The 19,531-nt window shown below is 36.9% G+C and overlaps 3 protein-coding genes across 4 annotated transcripts; 2 read left to right on the plus strand and 1 right to left on the minus strand.

The window, feature by feature from the left end:
- Positions 1–339: 339 nt before the first annotated feature.
- On the minus strand, positions 340–14,483 carry LOC108335747 (uncharacterized). The gene is made up of 13 exons (XM_017571874.2): positions 14,282–14,483; positions 14,007–14,165; positions 13,523–13,771; positions 13,324–13,443; positions 12,777–12,851; positions 12,136–12,231; positions 3,830–3,925; positions 3,082–3,135; positions 2,784–2,987; positions 2,159–2,284; positions 1,846–1,911; positions 1,433–1,732; positions 340–1,121 (listed from the first exon to the last, which is right to left on the minus strand). Exons 1-13 carry the CDS (start codon positions 14,342–14,344, stop codon positions 645–647), a joined length of 2,085 nt encoding a protein of 694 aa, XP_017427363.1. The 5' UTR covers positions 14,345–14,483; the 3' UTR covers positions 340–644.
- LOC128194304 (uncharacterized) lies at positions 6,014–8,738 on the plus strand. Its single transcript, XM_052869547.1, has 3 exons — positions 6,014–6,518; positions 6,619–7,598; positions 7,835–8,738. The coding sequence occupies exons 2-3, from the start codon at positions 6,620–6,622 to the stop codon at positions 7,870–7,872; spliced, it is 1,017 nt and encodes a 338-aa protein (XP_052725507.1). The 5' UTR covers positions 6,014–6,518; position 6,619; the 3' UTR covers positions 7,873–8,738.
- Positions 14,484–15,977: 1,494 nt separating the features above from the next.
- On the plus strand, positions 15,978–18,719 carry LOC108335290 (protein WALLS ARE THIN 1). Of its 2 annotated transcripts, none has more exons than XM_052869548.1 (6): positions 15,978–16,427; positions 16,524–16,586; positions 16,674–16,790; positions 17,089–17,491; positions 17,754–17,905; positions 18,306–18,475. In XM_052869548.1, exons 1-6 carry the CDS (start codon positions 16,249–16,251, stop codon positions 18,328–18,330), a joined length of 939 nt encoding a protein of 312 aa, XP_052725508.1. In that variant the 5' UTR covers positions 15,978–16,248; the 3' UTR covers positions 18,331–18,475. The 2 variants fall into 2 exon arrangements, with proteins under 2 accessions (XP_052725508.1, XP_017426761.1); XM_017571272.2 differs by having other exon boundaries at positions 15,993–16,427; positions 18,311–18,719.
- The last annotated feature ends 812 nt before the right edge of the window (positions 18,720–19,531 follow it).

Genomic DNA, 19,531 nt, shown 5'->3' on the forward strand with positions numbered 1-19,531 from the left:
CTTAAAACAAAAACAAAGTAAAAAAATTTTGGGAAACAGGCTTTTTTCAAATAAATTATTAAATTTTCTGATACATGAAAATAGCTGCGCAGAAAAGTATGAATGAGGTGGATAATAGAAACTGATTTCTATTTCTAACCATTTTCTTGCTTTCGACAGGGGTAATAACTAAAGAAGAGCTATCACTACCATTCTTTTTCTCTCTCTCGAAGCTGTGGATAAAAAAGCATTATTATCAGCTGAATTGATCCTCAGTAAAAATGAATAACAATTTTGGTACGGTGAGTTAAATACCTCTCTTAAGCAACAAAATCCTTGGGAAGAATTAGAAAGACCGTCTGGTGAAATTCTCTAGTGCATCAACTAACTCTGAACAAGTAACCACTGTGTACAGTATAGCTTCCTCAATGACAGGTCAAAATTCCATGAAGCAGACAGTATAAGTTTCCTTATAATATTATAACATCAAATTTCCTACATTCTGTCCAAATTTTACAATCAACAGTCTAGAACCGTTCAGCACCTGTTATAGAGATTTACTCAAGCTCTACGCGTTTTGAATGCTCTTCTCTTGACTGGTTGCGCACACTTCACTGTTCTTTTAGCCTCAAGTTCGGTTGGTATTAAATTTCAGTTCCAGCTCTTCACCGAGGAACCGATGAGGGACGAGGCTTCCCCTTTGTGGAATTCAAGTGCTGGGTGACAAATATAACCCCCATCACGACTATGAGACAACCAACTAGCATGCTGAAGAAGAGAGCACCCGGTTGCCTGGTCTGAACAAAGCCGTACAGTCCATTAGAGGTGACAAGAATAAGGTCAGTGAGCCCATCATTTGAAAAGTCCTCACAGATCAAAACGTGTGTTGGTGGGCCAGGTAATTCAATTGTAGCCAATATACTTCCTCCTGGTGACATTATCACGGCTTCCTGTTCCCCAGCTGCAAGGATCATTTCCTGATTATCATGCAACCGCAAGGGAAGAGGCTTTAGTGTGGGAACCACCAGACCACCTTCCATCATTCCTGATGGGGAAGGTAGATTTGACCATGTAACACCAGTTGATTGTTGCCACTGCCAAATAGCATCATGACCATGCAAGCCAGGGGAGTATGATGTAATCTGCAAGAAACGATTTTTCCAGGCCACCAATATCAGTGTCAATAAAATTGTAAGTTATATTGGAAACTATCCAAGCGCTAGACAAAGCTTCTCCCGCATTTCAAAAACTCTTTATTTCAAAAGGTCGAATCCAATTTAATCCATAAATTTCGTATTTCAAAAGATTCAGTAATCATTTCTTTTAGAGAAGTAACTCCCAATAGTGATATATCTCAAAAAACCAACATATAAATTATTCGTGAATAGAAACAAAGATAAATAAAACCAATGATAGTATTGGTGCTCAACAAACAATTGAACAAATGTTGTACCTCTCCACGATTTGTCAAGAAGATAACATCACCATGGCTTCCCTTCCGATGCCTATGACCGTCACTTCGAGGAATTAGAATAGGTGTTGCTACCTCTAAAGAGGCACTATCTGAACCTTGACCGTAGCTTCTATAAAGTTCTCCATGTTGGAATAAGTTAAAATGGGTATAATGACAAATGGATACGTTAAAGAGTTGTTCCCGTACTGGTACACCAGATGTTGCTACAGCCCAACAAGGACGTAGCACTTCCATAGACCCACTGGCTACAGTCTGCTCGGCACCATTTCCTCCAACAGCCTGATAAGTGAATATTTCAGACGTCAGGCAGAATAACATCCCCTATTTGCTATCAGGCTAAATTAATATGGTCTAGCTCGATTTTTTAATTAGAATGGGTTAAAGACATGAACCTGCACATGATCTAGTACTCCATCACCATTAATATCAGCATGCAGGCCACCTTCCTGAAGATGAAGCTGAAATAAACAAATTTATCATTCCATTAGACATGAAAATGCATACGAATTATATGAAGGATGTATTTTGACCAAAGAATCAATGTGCTCCATAAGCTGAAAATAGTATCAGAATATTCAGCTTTACAAATACTTGCAGCCTTTAGTGGCCTTGGCCTCTATCTTATTTGGATAAAATTGTATTAACCTAATCAAGAAGTGCATGGTAAAGCAACAAATTCAAGTTGACTAAAGGATTTATGTTTACCTTGCATATTGTTCGGCCAGATGCTAGATGAAGTGCTTCTATTCCCTCCTTCTGATGAGCCACAACAACATTAGGAACCCACCAAACCTGAGTGTAGTTGGTTATGGTGGGAACATAGGGAAGGTGCTGCATTCCAAGAGAGAAACATCATGACTGCAAATTCTTTACCCTTTTATATCAAAAAGTTTATTTTCTCAGCGTCATAACATGTCAATTTTATTTGTTAGAAAACCAATCACATGTTAGGCAATAGCATGAAAACTAAAATAATATGACGCAAAGAGTTTATTTCAACATAGCAAACCCTTATTCAAGAATATCTAATTTAGAGATGCTATGTTTCACTACAGTAGTGATCTACTACTACTCAGGCCTTTGCACCTAAATAACCAATATATGATGCAAATGAATACCAGCATAAGTTTAAATCATAAAATAAAAATTGGATATGCAACAGCTACCAAGTAAACAGGGCGTTTCTATTACTGGATGAATTTTGAGTTGTCAAATTATAGTCATATAGAAAGTAATTATCATTCTGTCAATACAATTGAATGATTTCCAATACAAATTATCAACTATAACCAGCTTTGTTAGCAGTTGCATGACATGGTTAGTGTATAACCTTCTTAGATTTTGCTGAACCAGCATAATTTGCTGCCTTTCCAATTATGTTTGAAATTTTTTTGGTTGTGTCCTTCCCTGGAGGATGGTTTTCCTCAGGCTTGTGAAAAGGATAACTCATCGACTTTCCAGGAGTTTTCTTCAATGATTTTCTCTTGTGCCGTCTGAAGTGGGCAAGCTTCAACAAAGTATCTTCTCTCCTAGCCTGATAAACACATTCGTATAATGTAAAGTATGGACAGTATTTGATATTAAAAGTTGGTATAAAAGGCTAACAAAGAATGTCAAATATAAGGTACCCAGCGATGAGGCATGACTCCCAAGATTGATTCTCTGAATTCCCTGCATTCAAACTAGAATCTCACATGTCACAGGAAGCAAATTTTAGGGGAATTAAAAAACAAAAAGATTTCTCAATTACATAATTTAAACAAAAATACTGCAGTATATGCATATGTCAGTGTTTCCACACATAATGGAGGGATTGATGACGGGAGTTCTTCTGGAAAAGCTCATACAAGTAAGCAAATATTTAACTTAATGGTTGATCATTGTAAGAGAAAAGGTGGATAACATGAATAATGACAAGGAGCACACTTTATATTGGAATATGTTGACAATAAGCACAGAAACACGTTTAAACATTTATGTTTGAATTGTTTAGCTTATTGCAATTGAATAGAATGCGTGAGAAGGGATGGTATTACATATCCTTTGCCTGAAACTTTGACTTTTGGGGATTAATGAGAAAAGGAAAATAATGAAAAATGTAATTACTTTGGATTACTTCTTAACACTTATAGGTAACATTTAAACTGAACTAAAAGGACACAGTGATTGTAGTCAATATAATTCAAAAAGAAAAACAACGGTTTTCATTGCTTTCCCCCAAATTTGGCCAGGTGATTGCTGAAAGGCCCTAAAGAATAATAATCTTGTATATGATTATCACATTTCACTAATCTAGCTTACACGTAGACGCACACTTTAGTTGAATAGCTAAAATGCAAGTACCTCACTTTAGTTGAATAGCTAAAATGCAAGTACCTCTCCAGGTTGACGGGCATTCAGAGCATGAACATCAAGCTTGTAGTTATGCTGTGGAAGTAATTGTGAAGCATCTGAAGAATGCACTTCAATGTTCTAAATGAAACGACAATAGCAGCAATTAGACTAAAGGATAACAATACACTAGCTTTCAACAAAATAGATGCTACATAGTGACACTAACGTTGGTTTATCCATGTAGCCAAGGCTTGGTTGTAGTTAATTGTTAAATATCAGATTAGCATCAATCACACAATTCAATCAGACTTGACCATGACATCAATTCACTTGGTTGTAAAACATCTAATATCTGGTGCCAAAACCAGACGTGACAGGACTAACTTTGGTGCTTGTTGGAAGGTGGTTTCATTTCCTTCATGGGTATTTTTCGGCAAACCATATAACGGGCACCAGTGGATTAAAACGCTAGTGCATATGCTAACAGCATACATTTAGCATCCTTCTTCAAGGGTACAGTTTATTGACAACAAAATATAGCTTAATATGTTCTGTATTTTTTTTACTTAAATCATACATTTTCTTTAGTTTTCGTGTTTCTCCTGAATTGCAACCACCTAGATAAACTTTGAAACATAAATCAAACGAGGTAGAATAGATAAAGTACACTTACTGAATTTAAAGTTAGAAAAGTCTATCATTCAAACAGAGACAGTAAAAAGAAACAAAAATGCATTATTACTGTTAGAATATTTACCCTATTTATCATGATTATATTGTGTTTAAGGTTACCCTATTTATCATGATTATATTGTGTCTAAGGATACCCTATTTATCATGATTATATTGCGTCTAGGGTTACCCTATTTATCATGATTATATTATGTCTAGGGTTACCTTATTTATCATGATTATATTGTGTCTAATAAGGTTATCCTAATTATCATGTACTCTTGTATCAATTTATTTTTATAAATAGAAGATTATGAGAGGGATCAAGTAAGCCTGGTATCAGAGCCGCCTATCCTAGCGAGTTCTAAGTGGGCATTCTATTCTTTTATTCCACCCGCTATCGGACCATTATCGGATCACCCAATTTCTACTATCACGCACGAGATGTCTATACCTCGGCGTGAAAGGGGTGTGTTGGAAGTCCCACATCGACTAGAGATAAGGCCAATTCATAGTTTATAAGTGGGTGCAAACCTCACCCTAGAAGCCGGTTTTGTGGGGTTGAGTTAGACTTAAAGTCCATTATTAACATGGTATCAGAGCAGGTTGTCTAAGTCTCTTCCTACTCTATCTTCGTTGCCGCCGATGGCCAGTTGCCTGGCATCGTTTGCTGTTGTCCACTTGGCACTATTTTTCCACTGTGAGGAGCTGTCTACATAAGTTTGTCACCATCAACCTCTATTTCATGTCATTCTGACGCTGTCCGCTAATACCTGCCACCGGCCACCGCCACAGTTTAGTCTGACGACCAATGGATCTGGATCGCCTCCTTGAGCGATGGTCAACCCTGCATGTGTCGAGGGCTAGTTCTCATCCAAGCACCGCCACGCACGCCACATCCGTTCTACCTCTGTCACCCTTGTCGTCTCGTTTTCTCTGGCTAAGTTAGGGGTTTTGTCGCTGCCTCATTCTCCTCCACGCGCACCGTCACGGACGACTTCTCTTTGATCAGCTTCCGGTGCGTGTTTGTCACAAGTCACCTTCCCAATGTCAAAATCATATTTCGACACTACCGTTCGTCTCGCTCGACCAAAAGAAAAAAAAAATTCTTTGTTTCAGCATTGTTCCTTAGCCTCTTTCATAATGTGTGTTTAGCTTTGCACATTGTAGCAGCTGTGATGTTTCTAATGGCTTGTGTCATTTATTTACAAGTCTCCAAGATGAGTCAGTGCTATTAGCTGGTTAACACAAGGAATTTCAAAACCAAAGTCATAGGTTGAAGGTTCCTCATGGCATGAGGGGAGTCTATTTCTGGCAAGATTCAGAATCTTAGTCAAACAATTTCACAGTCCCTTGTGAAATCTATTTTTGGATGCTTTGATGAATAAAGGAGACTGTTAGAATATTGGTTTATGGGTGAGTGTGTATGAGCTGTGTGTGAGTGTGTATGAGTGTGTATGAGTTGTGTGTGAGTTGTATTAAGTGGGTTACAACTAGAGAGCACTCTCTCTAGTTCTATAAATGTAAGCTTAAGAGTAGAAATGAAATAAGTCTTTGAGAAACATTTTTTCTCTCTTTTAGATCTCAAGTTGGTATCAGAGCGGGTTCATCCTGCTCTGGTTTCAAGTGTGTTGTTCACCAGCACGGTCACTGCTGGTCGCACCTGTCCGGTGCCGTTCGTCGTTGTCTGCGGCTGTCTCGCCACTATTTGCAGCTGTCAACTGCAATTTCAAGTTTTTCAACTTGGCCGCCATCCTGGTATCTGTCCGCTACCGTCTGCCGCTATCCGCCGCCGTCCGCCGCCGTCCGCCGCCGTCCGCCGCCACTGTTCCGTCCGGCGACCACTGGATCTGGTTCGCCTCTTCACGCGACAGCCAACCACGCCGGTGGGTTCGCCTGATTCTCCTCCACGCTCCGTCACGCGCCACCTCTTTGCGCGCTGCGAATAGGCACGTGCTGTCCACGCGCCGCCCTCTGCTCACCAGAAAGTTTCCGCGCCACCTCCATAGCCGTCGCCCTCAGCTCCTCTGTCCATTTTGACCCTCAAAATCTTACTTTGGTGGGTCCAGAAGCTCCCTTTTAAGAAAACCTTAAGAAACCCTCTAGGGTTTTCTGGTCCTTCACGGATTTTCTGATTTCCTCTCCTGTTTTTATCAAAGAATGGCATCTGGAAGTGTTCTTTCTTTCTCTGGAAGTCCCTCAATCACTTCCGAAAAGCTAAATGGAAAGAATTATATGTCTTGGTCTGCTGCTGTAGAAATGTGGTTCCTTGGTCAAGGACGTTATGACCACCTTGAGCAGGATGGGAGTCAAGTACCTTCTGACATAGCTGAACAATGGAAACAAGCTGATTTTCAATTGTGTGCCCTCTTGTGGCAATCTGTGGAACCCCGACTTTTGATATCTCTTAGAGCCTTCAAGACATGTCACACTTTTTGGAAGAAAGCTCAAAGCATTTATGCTAATGATATTCAACGTCTCTATGATACCGCAAACAAGCTCGCCTGTCTCAAAATGACAGACCATGATATGGTCTCCTTCATGACTGAAGCCCAAGCAGCTGTGGAAGAATTGAGAATGTTCTTGGAAGTGGAATCTTCGGAAGATATCAAAAAGAAGCTTGACAAGTATTATATGGTGATGATCCTCCGTGCTTTGCATCCAGATTTGAATCACATCAGAGATCAACTTCTGACAAGTCATGAAGTCCCTTCTATGGAAGCCTTAACCACACGTCTTCTTCGTGTTCCTGTGCCTCAGTCTCAGGAAGCTCATGACACAATAGCACCATCTCTCATGGTTGCCACGCGAGGAAGAGGAGGACGTGGAACTAGAGGAGGAGGACGTGGAGGTCGGGGAAATCAACAGTGCTCTTACTGTAAGAGGATGGGTCACATCCGAGAAAACTGCTACTCCTTGCATGGCTTTCCTTCAAAAACTGCCAATATATCTCAGGCTGAAACTTCCACTTCCAACTCCAAGTTTACTGAGGAAGAGTATCAAGAGTATCTGCGCTTAAAGTCTAACAGCTTGGCACAATCATCTCAGTCCTCAAGTACGTCCACAGCTTGCATTTCTCAATCCATGGCAGGTCCAAATTCATGGGTAATTGACTCGGGTGCTTCTGATCACATTTCTGGTAATACCTCATTGTTCTCAAATCTTTCCCTTCAAGAAAAACCTCATTTCATTACCCTTGCAAATGGCTCTAAAACTTGTTCAAAGGGAGTCGGTCGAGTTTCCCTGTCTCCTTCTCTAACTCTGAAATCCGTTCTTTTTGTACCTAACTGTCCATTCAATTTAATTTCCCTAAGTCAGTTAACCAAAATACTAAATTGTTCAATAACGTTTGATTCAAAATCTTTTGTTATACAGGAGCGTGGCTCGGGGAGACAGATTGGAGAAGGATATGAAGCTGGAGGTTTATACCATTTTGGATTTCGTCCACGGGTATCTTGTGTTGCTGCTCTTCCCCCTAAAGTGTTACATGATCGGTTTGGCCATCCTAACTTGTCAAAATTAAAAAAGATGTGTCCTGAACTTAGTGGTCTTCAGACCTTAGAATGTGAGTCCTGTCAACTAGGAAAACATGTTAGATCTGTCTTCCCTAAAAGATCTCAATCAATGTGTACTTCTAGTTTTTCTATTATTCATTCTGATGTCTGGGGACCTAGTCGCGTCTCTTCTTTTGGTTTTCGGTATTTTGTTACCTTTATTGATGAGTATTCTAGATGTACTTGGGTTTATCTGATGAAAGATCGCTCTGAATTGTTACCCATTTTCACATCCTTTTTGAATGAAATCAAGAACCAATTTGGTCAAGTAATTAAAGTCTTAAGAAGTGATAACGCTAAAGAGTATTTCTCATCAACTTTTTCTTCACTTCTTAGCTCCCATGGTATTTTACATCAGTCCACTTGTCCTCATACACCCCAACAAAATGGTATAGCCGAAAGAAAAAATAGACACTTGGTTGAAACGGCTCGTACCCTTTTGCTTGGTGCTCATATTCCTGTTCATCACTGGGGGGATGCCATCTTAACTGCATGTTTTCTTATTAATAGGATGCCCTCCTCCTCTCTCAATAATAAAGTTCCTTTCTCCATTCTCTTTCCCAATGACCCTCTCTTTCACACCTCTCCTCGAGTCTTTGGTTGTGTTTGTTTTGTTCACGACATGTCTCCGGGGCTCGACAAGCTCTCGGCTCGTGCGATCAAATGTGTCTTTTTGGGCTATTCTCGACTTCAAAAAGGGTATCGATGTTACTCTCCTGAAACCAAAAAGTACTACATGTCTGCTAATGTTACCTTCTTTGAACAAACACCTTTCTTCTCTCCATCTGTTCAAGATGTTCACATCCTCCACCAAGTACTCCCTCTTCCAGTGGTTGAGTCTAATATCTCCAATACCTCTGTCAATCCAAGTCATACCCAAGGTCCTCCCGAACCTTCCTCTCCACATACTGATATCCTTGGACACAATACCCCGATGGATAATCCTCTTCCAGAAAATGGTGGATCTCCTTCTTCAGATTCTTCTCCGTCACCATCTCCTGTCACGCCTCCTGGTGAAGATGATTCTGGTTGGCCCATTGCTCTCAGAAAAGGTACTCGTTCCACTCGAAACCCTCATCCCATTTATAATTTTCTTAGTTATCACAGAGTGTCGCCCTCTTTTTATTCACTTTTATCCTCAGTATCTTCTGTGGTTATTCCTAAAAGTGTGAAAGAAGCACTTGATCATCCTGGATGGCGACAAGCAATGATTGAAGAAATGCAGGCTCTTGACCACAGTCATACTTGGGAGCTTGTGCCACTTCCCCCAGGCAAAAAGGCTGTTGGTTGTCGATGGGTATATGCAATTAAAGTCGGTCCTAATGGTGACATTGATAGACTCAAAGCTCGACTGGTTGCAAAAGGGTACACTCAGGTTTATGGTCTTGATTATTGTGATACCTTTTCTCCCGTGGCAAAGATGACTACCATTCGATTGTTCTTTGCAATGGCAGCCATTCGTCATTGGCAACTTCATCAATTGGATATCAAAAATGCCTTTCTCCATGGTGATCTTGAGGAAGAAGTTTATATGGAGCAACCTCCTGGGTTTGTTGCTCAGGGGGAGTCTGGTATGGTTTGTAAATTGAACCGATCTCTATATGGGCTCAAGCAATCACCACGTGCATGGTTTGGAAAGTTTAGCTCCATTGTTCAAAAATTTGGGCTAAAACGCAGTGAAGCAGATCATTCAGTCTTTTATTATCATTCGTCTCCAGGGAAATGTGTTTACTTGATAGTATATGTTGATGATATAGTTATTACAGGAAATGATACTGCTGGAATATCTCAATTGAAGGAGTATTTGTGTAGACATTTCCAAACCAAGGATCTTGGGAGCCTCAAATACTTCCTAGGCATTGAAGTAGCTCAGTCAAAAGATGGAGTTGTAATCTCCCAAAGGAAGTATGCTCTGGATATTTTGCAAGAAACAGGCATGATTGATTGTAGACCGGTTGATAGCCCTATGGATCCAAATCAAAAATTAACAACAGAAGAAGGTGAGTTATTCTCCGACCCAGAGAGATATAGGAGGCTAGTTGGAAAACTAATCTATCTTACTATTACAAGGCCGGATCTATCTTTTGCAGTTGGAGTGGTTAGTCAGTTCATGCAAGCTCCATGTGTTGGCCATTGGAATGCTATCATTCGCATTCTAAGGTATCTAAAAAAGGCTCCTGGGCAAGGGCTGTTATACGAAGAAAAAGGAAGCCTTCAGGTATCAGGATATTGTGATGCTGATTGGGCAGGTTCTCCTATTGATAGACGATCTACTACTGGATATTGTGTTTTCCTTGGAGGAAACATTATCTCATGGAAAAGTAAGAAACAAAATGTAGTGGCTCGATCAACAGCTGAAGCTGAATATAGGGCAATGGCTTCATTAACATGTGAACTTATATGGGTGAAGCAGTTCCTTCAAGAACTTAACTTCTGTGACATCCAGAGTATGAAGATGTATTGTGATAACCAAGCTGCTCTTCACATTGCATCAAATCCAGTGTTTCACGAGAGAACCAAACATATAGAAATTGACTGTCATTTTGTTCGGGAAAAATTATTGTCAAAAGAAATATGTACTGAGTTTGTTGGATCAAATGACCAACTTGCAGATATGTTGACTAAGTCATTAAGGGGACCTCGGATTGAGTTTATTTGTTCCAAGCTTGGCACATACAATTTGTATGCTCCAGCTTGAGGGGGAGTGTTAGAATATTGGTTTATGGGTGAGTGTGTATGAGCTGTGTGTGAGTGTGTATGAGTGTGTATGAGTTGTGTGTGAGTTGTATTAAGTGGGTTACAACTAGAGAGCACTCTCTCTAGTTCTATAAATGTAAGCTTAAGAGTAGAAATGAAATAAGTCTTTGAGAAACATTTTTTCTCTCTTTTAGATCTCAAGTGAGACCATAATGATCTTCCACCTTCACGATTTGTCTCAGCGCGTCGTCATTTCCGTCGTTTGCCGTGAGGAGGAGTATGTTTCCACCCACTGCAATATGTTTCCAGCCACTGCATGCCTATCAGTCAGTGATGGCAGTCCTTGCATGCCCCATCAGTCAGTGATGGCAGTCCCTGCAGTTTTGTCGCTTTCAACCACTGCAAGCCCCATCAGTCAATGATGGCAATTTAATCCCTGTAGTTTGTCGCTTTTAGCCACTACAGGCCCCATCCTTACTTGATGGCAGTTTAGTCCCTGCAGTTTGGTCGCTTTCAACCACTACAGGACCCATCAGTCACTGATGGCAATTTAATCCTGTAACTGACCCCATCCTTACTTGATGGCAGTTTAGTCCCTGTAGTTTGGTCGCTTTTAGCCACTGCAAGCCCCATCCTTTCTCGATGGAATCCAGTCTCTGTAGTTTGTCACTTTTAGTCATGCAGGCCCCATCCTTACTTGATGGCAATCTAGTTTCTGCAGTTTGTCGTTGTCTACCACTCGTCATTCACTTTTGATGGAAATTAACTTTGTCAAAGTCATCTACGTGAAGGTTCATGGTGCTAGATGAAGTTTCGTGGTTGTCCAATATTATTCTCTATAAGCTTATTGGTTACGCTAGTTTGTGAGTCCAATTTGGTTTATAGACATTCTCTCTCGATGGTCTGAAGCATATGTGCATCTTGTTCGGAGCCAAAGTTACCACGTCTATTGTCTTGACATTTTAGACAAGTTGATTTTGTTGGATTGAGTTTATTTATTCCAAGCTTGGCACATACAATTTGTATGCTCCAGCTTGATGGGGAGTGTTAGAATATTTACCCTATTTATCATATTATATTGTGTCTAAGGTTACCCTATTTATCATGATTATATTGTCTCTAAGGTTACCCTATTTATCATAATTATATTGTCTAGGGTTACCCTATTTATCATGATTATATTGTGTCTAGAGTTACCTCATTTATCATGATTATATTGTGTCTAATAAGGTTACCCTAATTATCATGTTCTCTTGTATCAATTTATTTTTATAAATAGAAGATTATGAGAGGGATCAATTAAGCCCTCAAGAATTATTTCTTTTCAATCTCATGTATTACAAATGAAATTTTAGTTCAAAGTTAGCATGATGACAACACCCAAACAATAGAACATACTGAAGACCAAAGAATAGAGTACAGCACCTCATTTTTTCTGCTCCATTTTACAGCACCAGATCGACCAGCAAATGCATAAAATGCAAAATGGCGTAAATCCACAGTTCCAGAGTTTTCAGAAGCCTACCCAGGGAAAGGATCAGAATAAAAAGTCAAAATCTTCCACCACGTAAGGATAAGAAGAGAACTAACATCTACCTGATACATTTTTCAGAATAAAAGAAATTTAAAGAAAACCTCCTCTGTAAGCACCTATAGGAGAAGACAAGAATGGAAATTGAACTGAAGTAGCAAGGTACGATATTTGTAGAAACTCTTTCGTATTAGCTTATCTAAAAACTTATTAAGTTATGTATAAACTAATTTTAACCTATGGAAAAGTTTGTTCAGTTTTCCTTTTTTTTTCTCTAACTTATGAAGAAGTTTATACAAACATACATTTAAAACAGTCTCCTATTTATTTATTTAGCAGCCTGATTATTAAGGTCAAGATTCTTATGCAACTAGCTGCAAAATCCCGAGTTTATTGGCCTAATTATACCAACCCTTAGTGAAATTTTAAGCACTACAACTACATCAGTGTTTTTCACGGGTATAATTCAATATGCTACAAGGTGGTAAACAAAACAGGCAAAAAAATTTAGCACCCACTAGCAACCTGACTTTACCTCCTTTTCAGTAGTACTTCTTCGTTTTTGCTCAGCAAATCTTGCTCCTATGTCTTCAAAAGGATCCATGAAAATCTAAAAAGCAGAAAACAGTCAACATATTGAAACAATTGATTAAAAAATTAGCAGCCAAAGGACCAAGTTACCAATTTTAGCAAAGAAACAAGTTTGGATTAGAAGATAATACTAAATAGTAATAATTCTAAACATACATTAGAGATGTATAAACTAAAAACGTTACAATTATAATAATCAAATAACAAATAGAAATTCTGAAATCCAAGAAGTAAAGCAAAACATACATTATTAACATACGTCATCAAACAGAATTGCAGAGGAACTTTCAAATTTGACCTTGCATAGTGTAAAAGAAAACGAGATGGCCACAACCAAGTGTCATTCATACGCTGCTAAGGTCTTTACTTTATAAAAAGGATGATGAACATCATCCACAATATATGGCAAGTTTTGCTATTAGAACACAGAAAGGGGTCGAGTGGGAAAATATAGTAATGAACCAGGAAACAATAAGTAAAGCGAGACATACATGTGGCTGCGTTTCCATCCTGCCACCAACAATTATCAATCCTGTATCTCCATGCTTTAGAGTGTAATTGCTTATAGAGATAGCAACTTCCCTATGGTGAGCATTATGAGGAAAATCTTCCTATAACAACCACTAGAGGAATTAGTAAAACCCAACACGGTGTAATAACGATGTCACAGCACAGCTAAAAACATCGTACCTGTAAATTATTTTCCCACAACTTTTGGAGGTTGGAATCAAAACACATTACAGACCAACCTGACGTTACTACAACCAAAACCTGTTTCTGCGGCTGTCCAATTTTATACCGGTCAATAGTGCCGGTGGCCATAGCAACAGGCCGTCTCCCAGACATGACACGTACTTTGTCGGGCAACAGAGACACCTCGGCCAACACTCGCGCCTCACTGAATCCTTCATCGACACGTCTACTATGGGGCTCCAAAACCTGAGACCCCCACCACAACCATACAACCCGATTACCAACAGTAGTGGTACCAGTCAGAACAAAGCTATTACCAAGCAAAACCAACAATCAAGTAAAGACTAGACATTTTTTGTGCTATACACTCGCACATTGACCCTGGAAATGAGAAGGATGCCAAAAACAAGCATGAAAAAATACAATTGAACGAAAATTAAGAGCATTAAAGAAGTGGAAACAGGTTCTAAATCAAACCTACCTGAATTTTGGCGTCGTTAGTAGCTACAAGAACTTCCTTTTTACCGTCTCCGTTGAGATCGGCGACGAGAGGCGGCGGAAGACGTTCGGCTTCGTATTTGATTGGATAGTCATCGGTTAGGTGCATCCACGCCTCTTTGAACGAAATACCGCCATCTTGCTAAACAGCGATCAATTTAAGAAACAAACGTGAAATTGGATCGAGTGATAATGAATGACGAAATTAGGGTTTTAGAGTGAGAGAAAGTTGGATAACAGGGGAAAAGTAAATGGAACCTGAAGAGTGAAGAAAATAGCGAAAGCGGAGAGCATAAGAATTGCCAAATCCCGCTTCCTCATGGCTTGCAAGCGCAATTCAGCTGATCTCTCCTCTTCCTCTTCCTCTCCCTCGCCTAAACATTCAACGTTCGCACACCTCTTCACTTGCACACTCCACCGTTTAGGTCTTCTATGGCTGAAAAACCAGTGAAAATAACTTTTATTCCATTTTCTCTTTTAGAAACGACGGTGAATTTGGTGTGTTAGTTTTCATCATTATCTATTTTGTAAAATTTTGATAAAACTCTTTTATTTGTTTGCAATAATGTATTTTTTTAATAACTATTAATAAATTATTATATTAGTTTTAAAATAATTTACTCAAATAAAATTTATATTTTACAATATTCCATATTAAATAAGAATTGAAATTTTCAATCTACAAACCTTAATTCTAACTATAGCACAATCATACTATTTTTTAATTATTAATTTAATGTCACTTTTTTATTACTATTATTTTCAATACTAATTTAATTATTCGGCTATTTTATTTTTATAAAATATTTATTTCTTTATTAAGAATATATAACATTTCAAATTGCAATAAAAAAAATTGTTACAAAAATATTGCTTAAATTTTAATTTATATAAGAAATGTGCTTTACATTTTGTTAATAAAGTAAAAATATAGATTATACTTATTAAAAATATGAAATTATCTGATATTAAAATTTAATTTAATAATTAATCATATTCTTATTTATTATTTTACAACTTCCACCTATTTCTTCAACTAAGTTTACCACTCACGTTTAAGTTTTCATTTTTAAGCTACCCTTTTAACTAATTTTGGTATCTTCCTTTCTTTCATTTTGGAAAGAGAAGGGCAATAGGAGAAAAGTATGATATTTTTTCAATGCTATTATTTAATTAAGTAAATAATATTAGTTTAATGAGTGTATAATACTATCTTTTTCATTCCAAAAAAGTTATAAAAAATAGAAGTTTCAACTTTACTGAACATAAATCTCTATAATTCACACCATCAGTATATAACCTTTTCTTTTAAAACAATTATATTTGAAATTGATTAGAAAATATTATGAATTATACGGTAAATTTATCACTTCTAATTACCATAGAGTAATATTAAATGAATTTCATTTAAAAATAATAATTTATGAGTAATTATTTGTAATTAAAATTTTGAAGAAGAAACAATTATGTTGGAGAAGCATTCTCTTAACAAAAAAAAAAACATTTTCATGTGTTCAATTACTTAATTTGAATTCATTGGTGTTTCATTTTTTAATTATAAATCATTCATGAAAACATTATAAGCAATTACTTTGACTTTGAATATTGGAGGACTTTATTATATTACACAAAGACTAATGAATGGAGGATATCGAGCTCAAACAAAGGAATACTCATCAACACTTACACAAATGCTTGTGATTCTTATCCCGATGATTTAGTTTCAAAATCATTTTAGCAATGTTGTCATTAACTTTTGTTTATCATGTTTTTATAGCCAAAAAATCCATCTCACTTCTCATTCCAAGGGGGAGAATTTATTTTTCATTCTTATTATAAGTCAAAATATATATAAAAAAAGGTATATAAGATAAGACACGCTTATATATGGACTAAAATGGAGATCTAGTCTTTATTAAAGATGGTATTTTTAGATAGAATCAAATCACAGCAAAGAGTGATTAACAATGGCATGCAAGGAAGTGATCTGATTCTAGATGTTATTATATATTAAAAAAAAATGGGATTTATATACTTTTTTTTTCTTTTGATTGTCCACAAGTTAGATCGATCTATCTTCCACAGATCCCTTCCCTCTCTTCCCTGTTTCCCTGGTCAAACTGTTCCTAAAAAATTGAACTCTTCATACTCTTCATCCTATTCTGCTTCTCTAGTGGGATACGAATTATCACTATCAGCAAACAATACAGAAAAGACTAAGAAACATGTTGCCCGAACGAGCTAATCTGCACATAGCCTTAACCTTTTTGCAATTTTGTTATGCAGGAAATCATATATTTCTGAGAATTGCACTTGATACAGGAGTAAGCAAGCTTATATTTCCTGTCTTTAGAAACATCACCGCCTTGGTTCTTCTGGGTCCACTCGCGTATTTTTCAGAGAAGTATGCAGTTTAGCTCTTATAGGAACCCTTTACCTATCCCCCGTTAAGCTATCTAACCTTTCATTTCATTTGTGTATCTGATTTCTTCTCTGCAAGGAAAGATAGGCCATCAATAACCACTTACTGTGTGGTACACTTTTTCCTACTTGGACTTGTTGGGTACTATCCCTTTATGAAGCCATTCATTTTTCAATCAGACATATATGTTAGGCGTAACTACTAAAACCCCACTTCTGTTTCTGGCAGAATAACAATGAAAGAAGGATTCTACCTCTTGGGTTTGGAGAAAACTTCACCTACGTTTGCCGCTGCTATGCAGAATTCAGTTCCTGCCCTCACTTTTCTGATGGCTGCACTACTCAGGCAAGCTACAATCTTTAACCTCTAAAGAAATGAAACACAATCTCTAATCTATTGTGGTAAAATGTATTCAAAAGGACATTTTTTTATGATTCTCACTTCTTATTTGACAAGTTTTTCTCCTGATTTTGTAATTTTTGATAAAAGATGTGTTGTTAACCCTCTGTCAAAAGTCTAGCAAATTGGATGATGACATGAAAAAATGGTCAAATTTTATTGAAAATGTTTTGCGACATCACATTGTATATAAATTAAGCTCATGAGTATAACTTATATGTTCATTTATACAAGGGAAGTGCAGATATGAGAGCGTTCACTTCAATAGAATTGATGGTGTGGCTAAGGTCCTTGGTGTCCTTGCTTCTGTTGGTGGAGCTACAATCATTACCCTTTACAAGGGACCTGTTATTTATTCTCCGCGTTTAGGATTTAATCAGGAACAATACTTGACTATGATGGGGGATACCCCAGGAAAGGACTGGAACTTGGGTGGCATCTATCTCTTCTGTCACTCCTTATGTTGGTCTGGTTGGATTGTGATGCAAGCATTTGTTCTGAAAATATACTCAGCCCCGCTCACAGTTTCTGCATTTACGTGCTTCTTTGGTGTTGTGCAGTTTTTGACAATTGCAGCTTTTTTTGAGAAGGATTCCAAAGCCTGGCAGTTCAATTCTAGTGGAGAGATCTACAGTGTTTTGTTCTCGGTTTGTAAATTAGACTGATTGTTCTATTTACATTTTCATCAGCATGTCTGTTCACTTGATGTTTCTATCTACACGAAAACTGAAATTTCTTTTTTCTGAGGCACAACTGTAGCAAGCTTAATTTAAATTTGCTTTGAACTTAATCACGGATCAAAATTGGTGACCTTGACATCAAGAAACCTGATTTAGTTGTTGGTGTTTATGGTGTGAGTTGTTTTTATGTATGGGATCTGAGATGACAAAAAAGGTTGAATTGTATCAGGGAGTGGTGACTTCAGGGCTGGCATCAGCAATACAGATATGGACTATTGGCAAAGGAGGGCCAGTTCTTGCTTCAATTTATCTACCTTTACAAACATTACTAGTAGCTGTGATGGCATCTATTATTTTCGGTGAAGAATTCTTCTTGGGAGGGTAGGTTTTGATAGTCCAAGTAAATTTAGTTTCATTGTTTTCTTAAACTTATTTTTATGGAGCAAAATATGTTATCTGCTAAAGGCTCTGAAGTTTGAGTTGGACTATCATGGACTCAACAATTAATTAGAGGTGTTGAATGATAAGTAAGATAGGTTTACAATGCCTCTGTCAAATTTCTTTCTATTTAAAAATTTGTTTTTCTCATGAGAATTGATGAACGAGTATATTGTATGGGTGATACCAATTTCATAGATTCATTTAAGATGCAAAATCATTTGAGATTCATCTTGGTATATAACTACAAGGTGTTGGATCATAAGATTCTGATGTAAATTATGAAATTATAATAACAACAATGGTGTATAGTACATAAATTTTATTATTTTCTGTTTTGAAGTGCAGGATTATTGGAGCATTCTTAATCATATTCGGTTTGTATCTTGTTGTATGGGGAAGAAGTCAAGAAACCAAGACTCTCAGAGAGGTCATAGGCCCCCTTGATTCCAAGAATCACTGGGAAGAAAGAAGTGACGCTTTTTCTCTTAACCAACCGTTGATTACTGCACAAAGCTCTTAGAAGTAATGGGAGAAGAAATTAATATGATTATAAAAATGTAAATGTCACTTGTGGTATGACCACGTGTGGCAATATTTCTTCCATTATAGAGGGTTATTAGTTGTTTTGTTACTACTTTTGACAACATGTGCTATTGATGATAATCATAGTTAGGGGAATTTGAATTCCTAAACATTTAGGTGACATTCCATTTCATTCTGAAAAAAACAAATGAAATACACTTATATTTTATTCTGTGACTTTGCTCAATTGCGCGCAATAAACCTGTTTTACGTTTACAGCAATTATCTTTATAGAAAACGTTACTGTGTTGTGTAGGTAATTTTTAAATATCTATAAATCATTTAAATTATAAAAATAGTAATTAGAAAGGATACAATTAAAAAAATAAAAAGTGCATATAGTTATTGTATTTGTATGTTTACTACATAGATTTGAGAATATTAAAGACACTTCGATAAGACTATCAATTATTTTGGTTTTGAAGGTTAGTGTACATATGCAAATTTAGTACATATTAGTTTAGATGATCGATGACACACTTAACTATTTCGATGAAGGTTAGTGTACATATGCTGCATAACAAAATCAAAAAACACATATGTTACTGTTATGGTACAAATTAATTCAGGTATTATAAATAATCATTATTCATGTGATATCATCTATTACAATCTTACTAAAGAAAATAGTGGATACTGGAATTACCTAATACACATTGATCTAGATAAAAGATTAATGCATCTATGAGTATATCTCGATTCGACAAAAACACTTATAAATATATAGTTATTGATAAAATAAATTTTAGTTATTAAAACAAAAAATATTATAAGTAATATTGTGTAAATATTTTTTTTATTATGAGTAATTATTTAAATTTGAAAAATAGTGAGAGTAAATAATATTTTTATTTATAATGAGTAATTATATGAATTTAAAAAAGTAGTTACTAAAATGATAAAACTAAAAAATATTTTTTTATTGTAAATAATTATTTAAATTTAAAGAGTAATTATTAAGAGGGTAAATTGAAAAAACAAAGA

The sequence above is a fragment of the Vigna angularis genome, chromosome 10 (assembly GCF_016808095.1).
Source record: "Vigna angularis cultivar LongXiaoDou No.4 chromosome 10, ASM1680809v1, whole genome shotgun sequence".
Taxonomy (NCBI): domain Eukaryota; kingdom Viridiplantae; phylum Streptophyta; class Magnoliopsida; order Fabales; family Fabaceae; genus Vigna; species Vigna angularis.

Excerpts from the sequence above, each read along its gene's own strand:
- LOC128194304 (XM_052869547.1), top strand. The coding sequence starts at position 6,620 with ATGGCATCTGGAAGTGTTCTTTCTTTCTCTGGAAGTCCCTCAATCACT. Across the intron at positions 7,599-7,834 it reads TGCTTCTGATCACATTTCTG|GAGCGTGGCTCGGGGAGACA; the intron begins GTAATACCTCAT and ends TTTGTTATACAG.
- LOC108335290 (XM_017571272.2), top strand. The coding sequence starts at position 16,249 with ATGTTGCCCGAACGAGCTAATCTGCACATAGCCTTAACCTTTTTGCAA. Across the intron at positions 16,428-16,523 it reads CTCGCGTATTTTTCAGAGAA|GAAAGATAGGCCATCAATAA; the intron begins GTATGCAGTTTA and ends CTTCTCTGCAAG. Across the intron at positions 16,791-17,088 it reads CTGATGGCTGCACTACTCAG|ATATGAGAGCGTTCACTTCA; the intron begins GCAAGCTACAAT and ends AGGGAAGTGCAG.
- LOC108335747 (XM_017571874.2), bottom strand. The coding sequence starts at position 14,344 with ATGAGGAAGCGGGATTTGGCAATTCTTATGCTCTCCGCTTTCGCTATT. Across the intron at positions 13,444-13,522 it reads TGTGGGAAAATAATTTACAG|GAAGATTTTCCTCATAATGC; the intron begins GTACGATGTTTT and ends TGGTTGTTATAG. Across the intron at positions 3,136-3,829 it reads ATGCCCGTCAACCTGGAGAG|TTTGAATGCAGGGAATTCAG; the intron begins GTACTTGCATTT and ends GTGAGATTCTAG.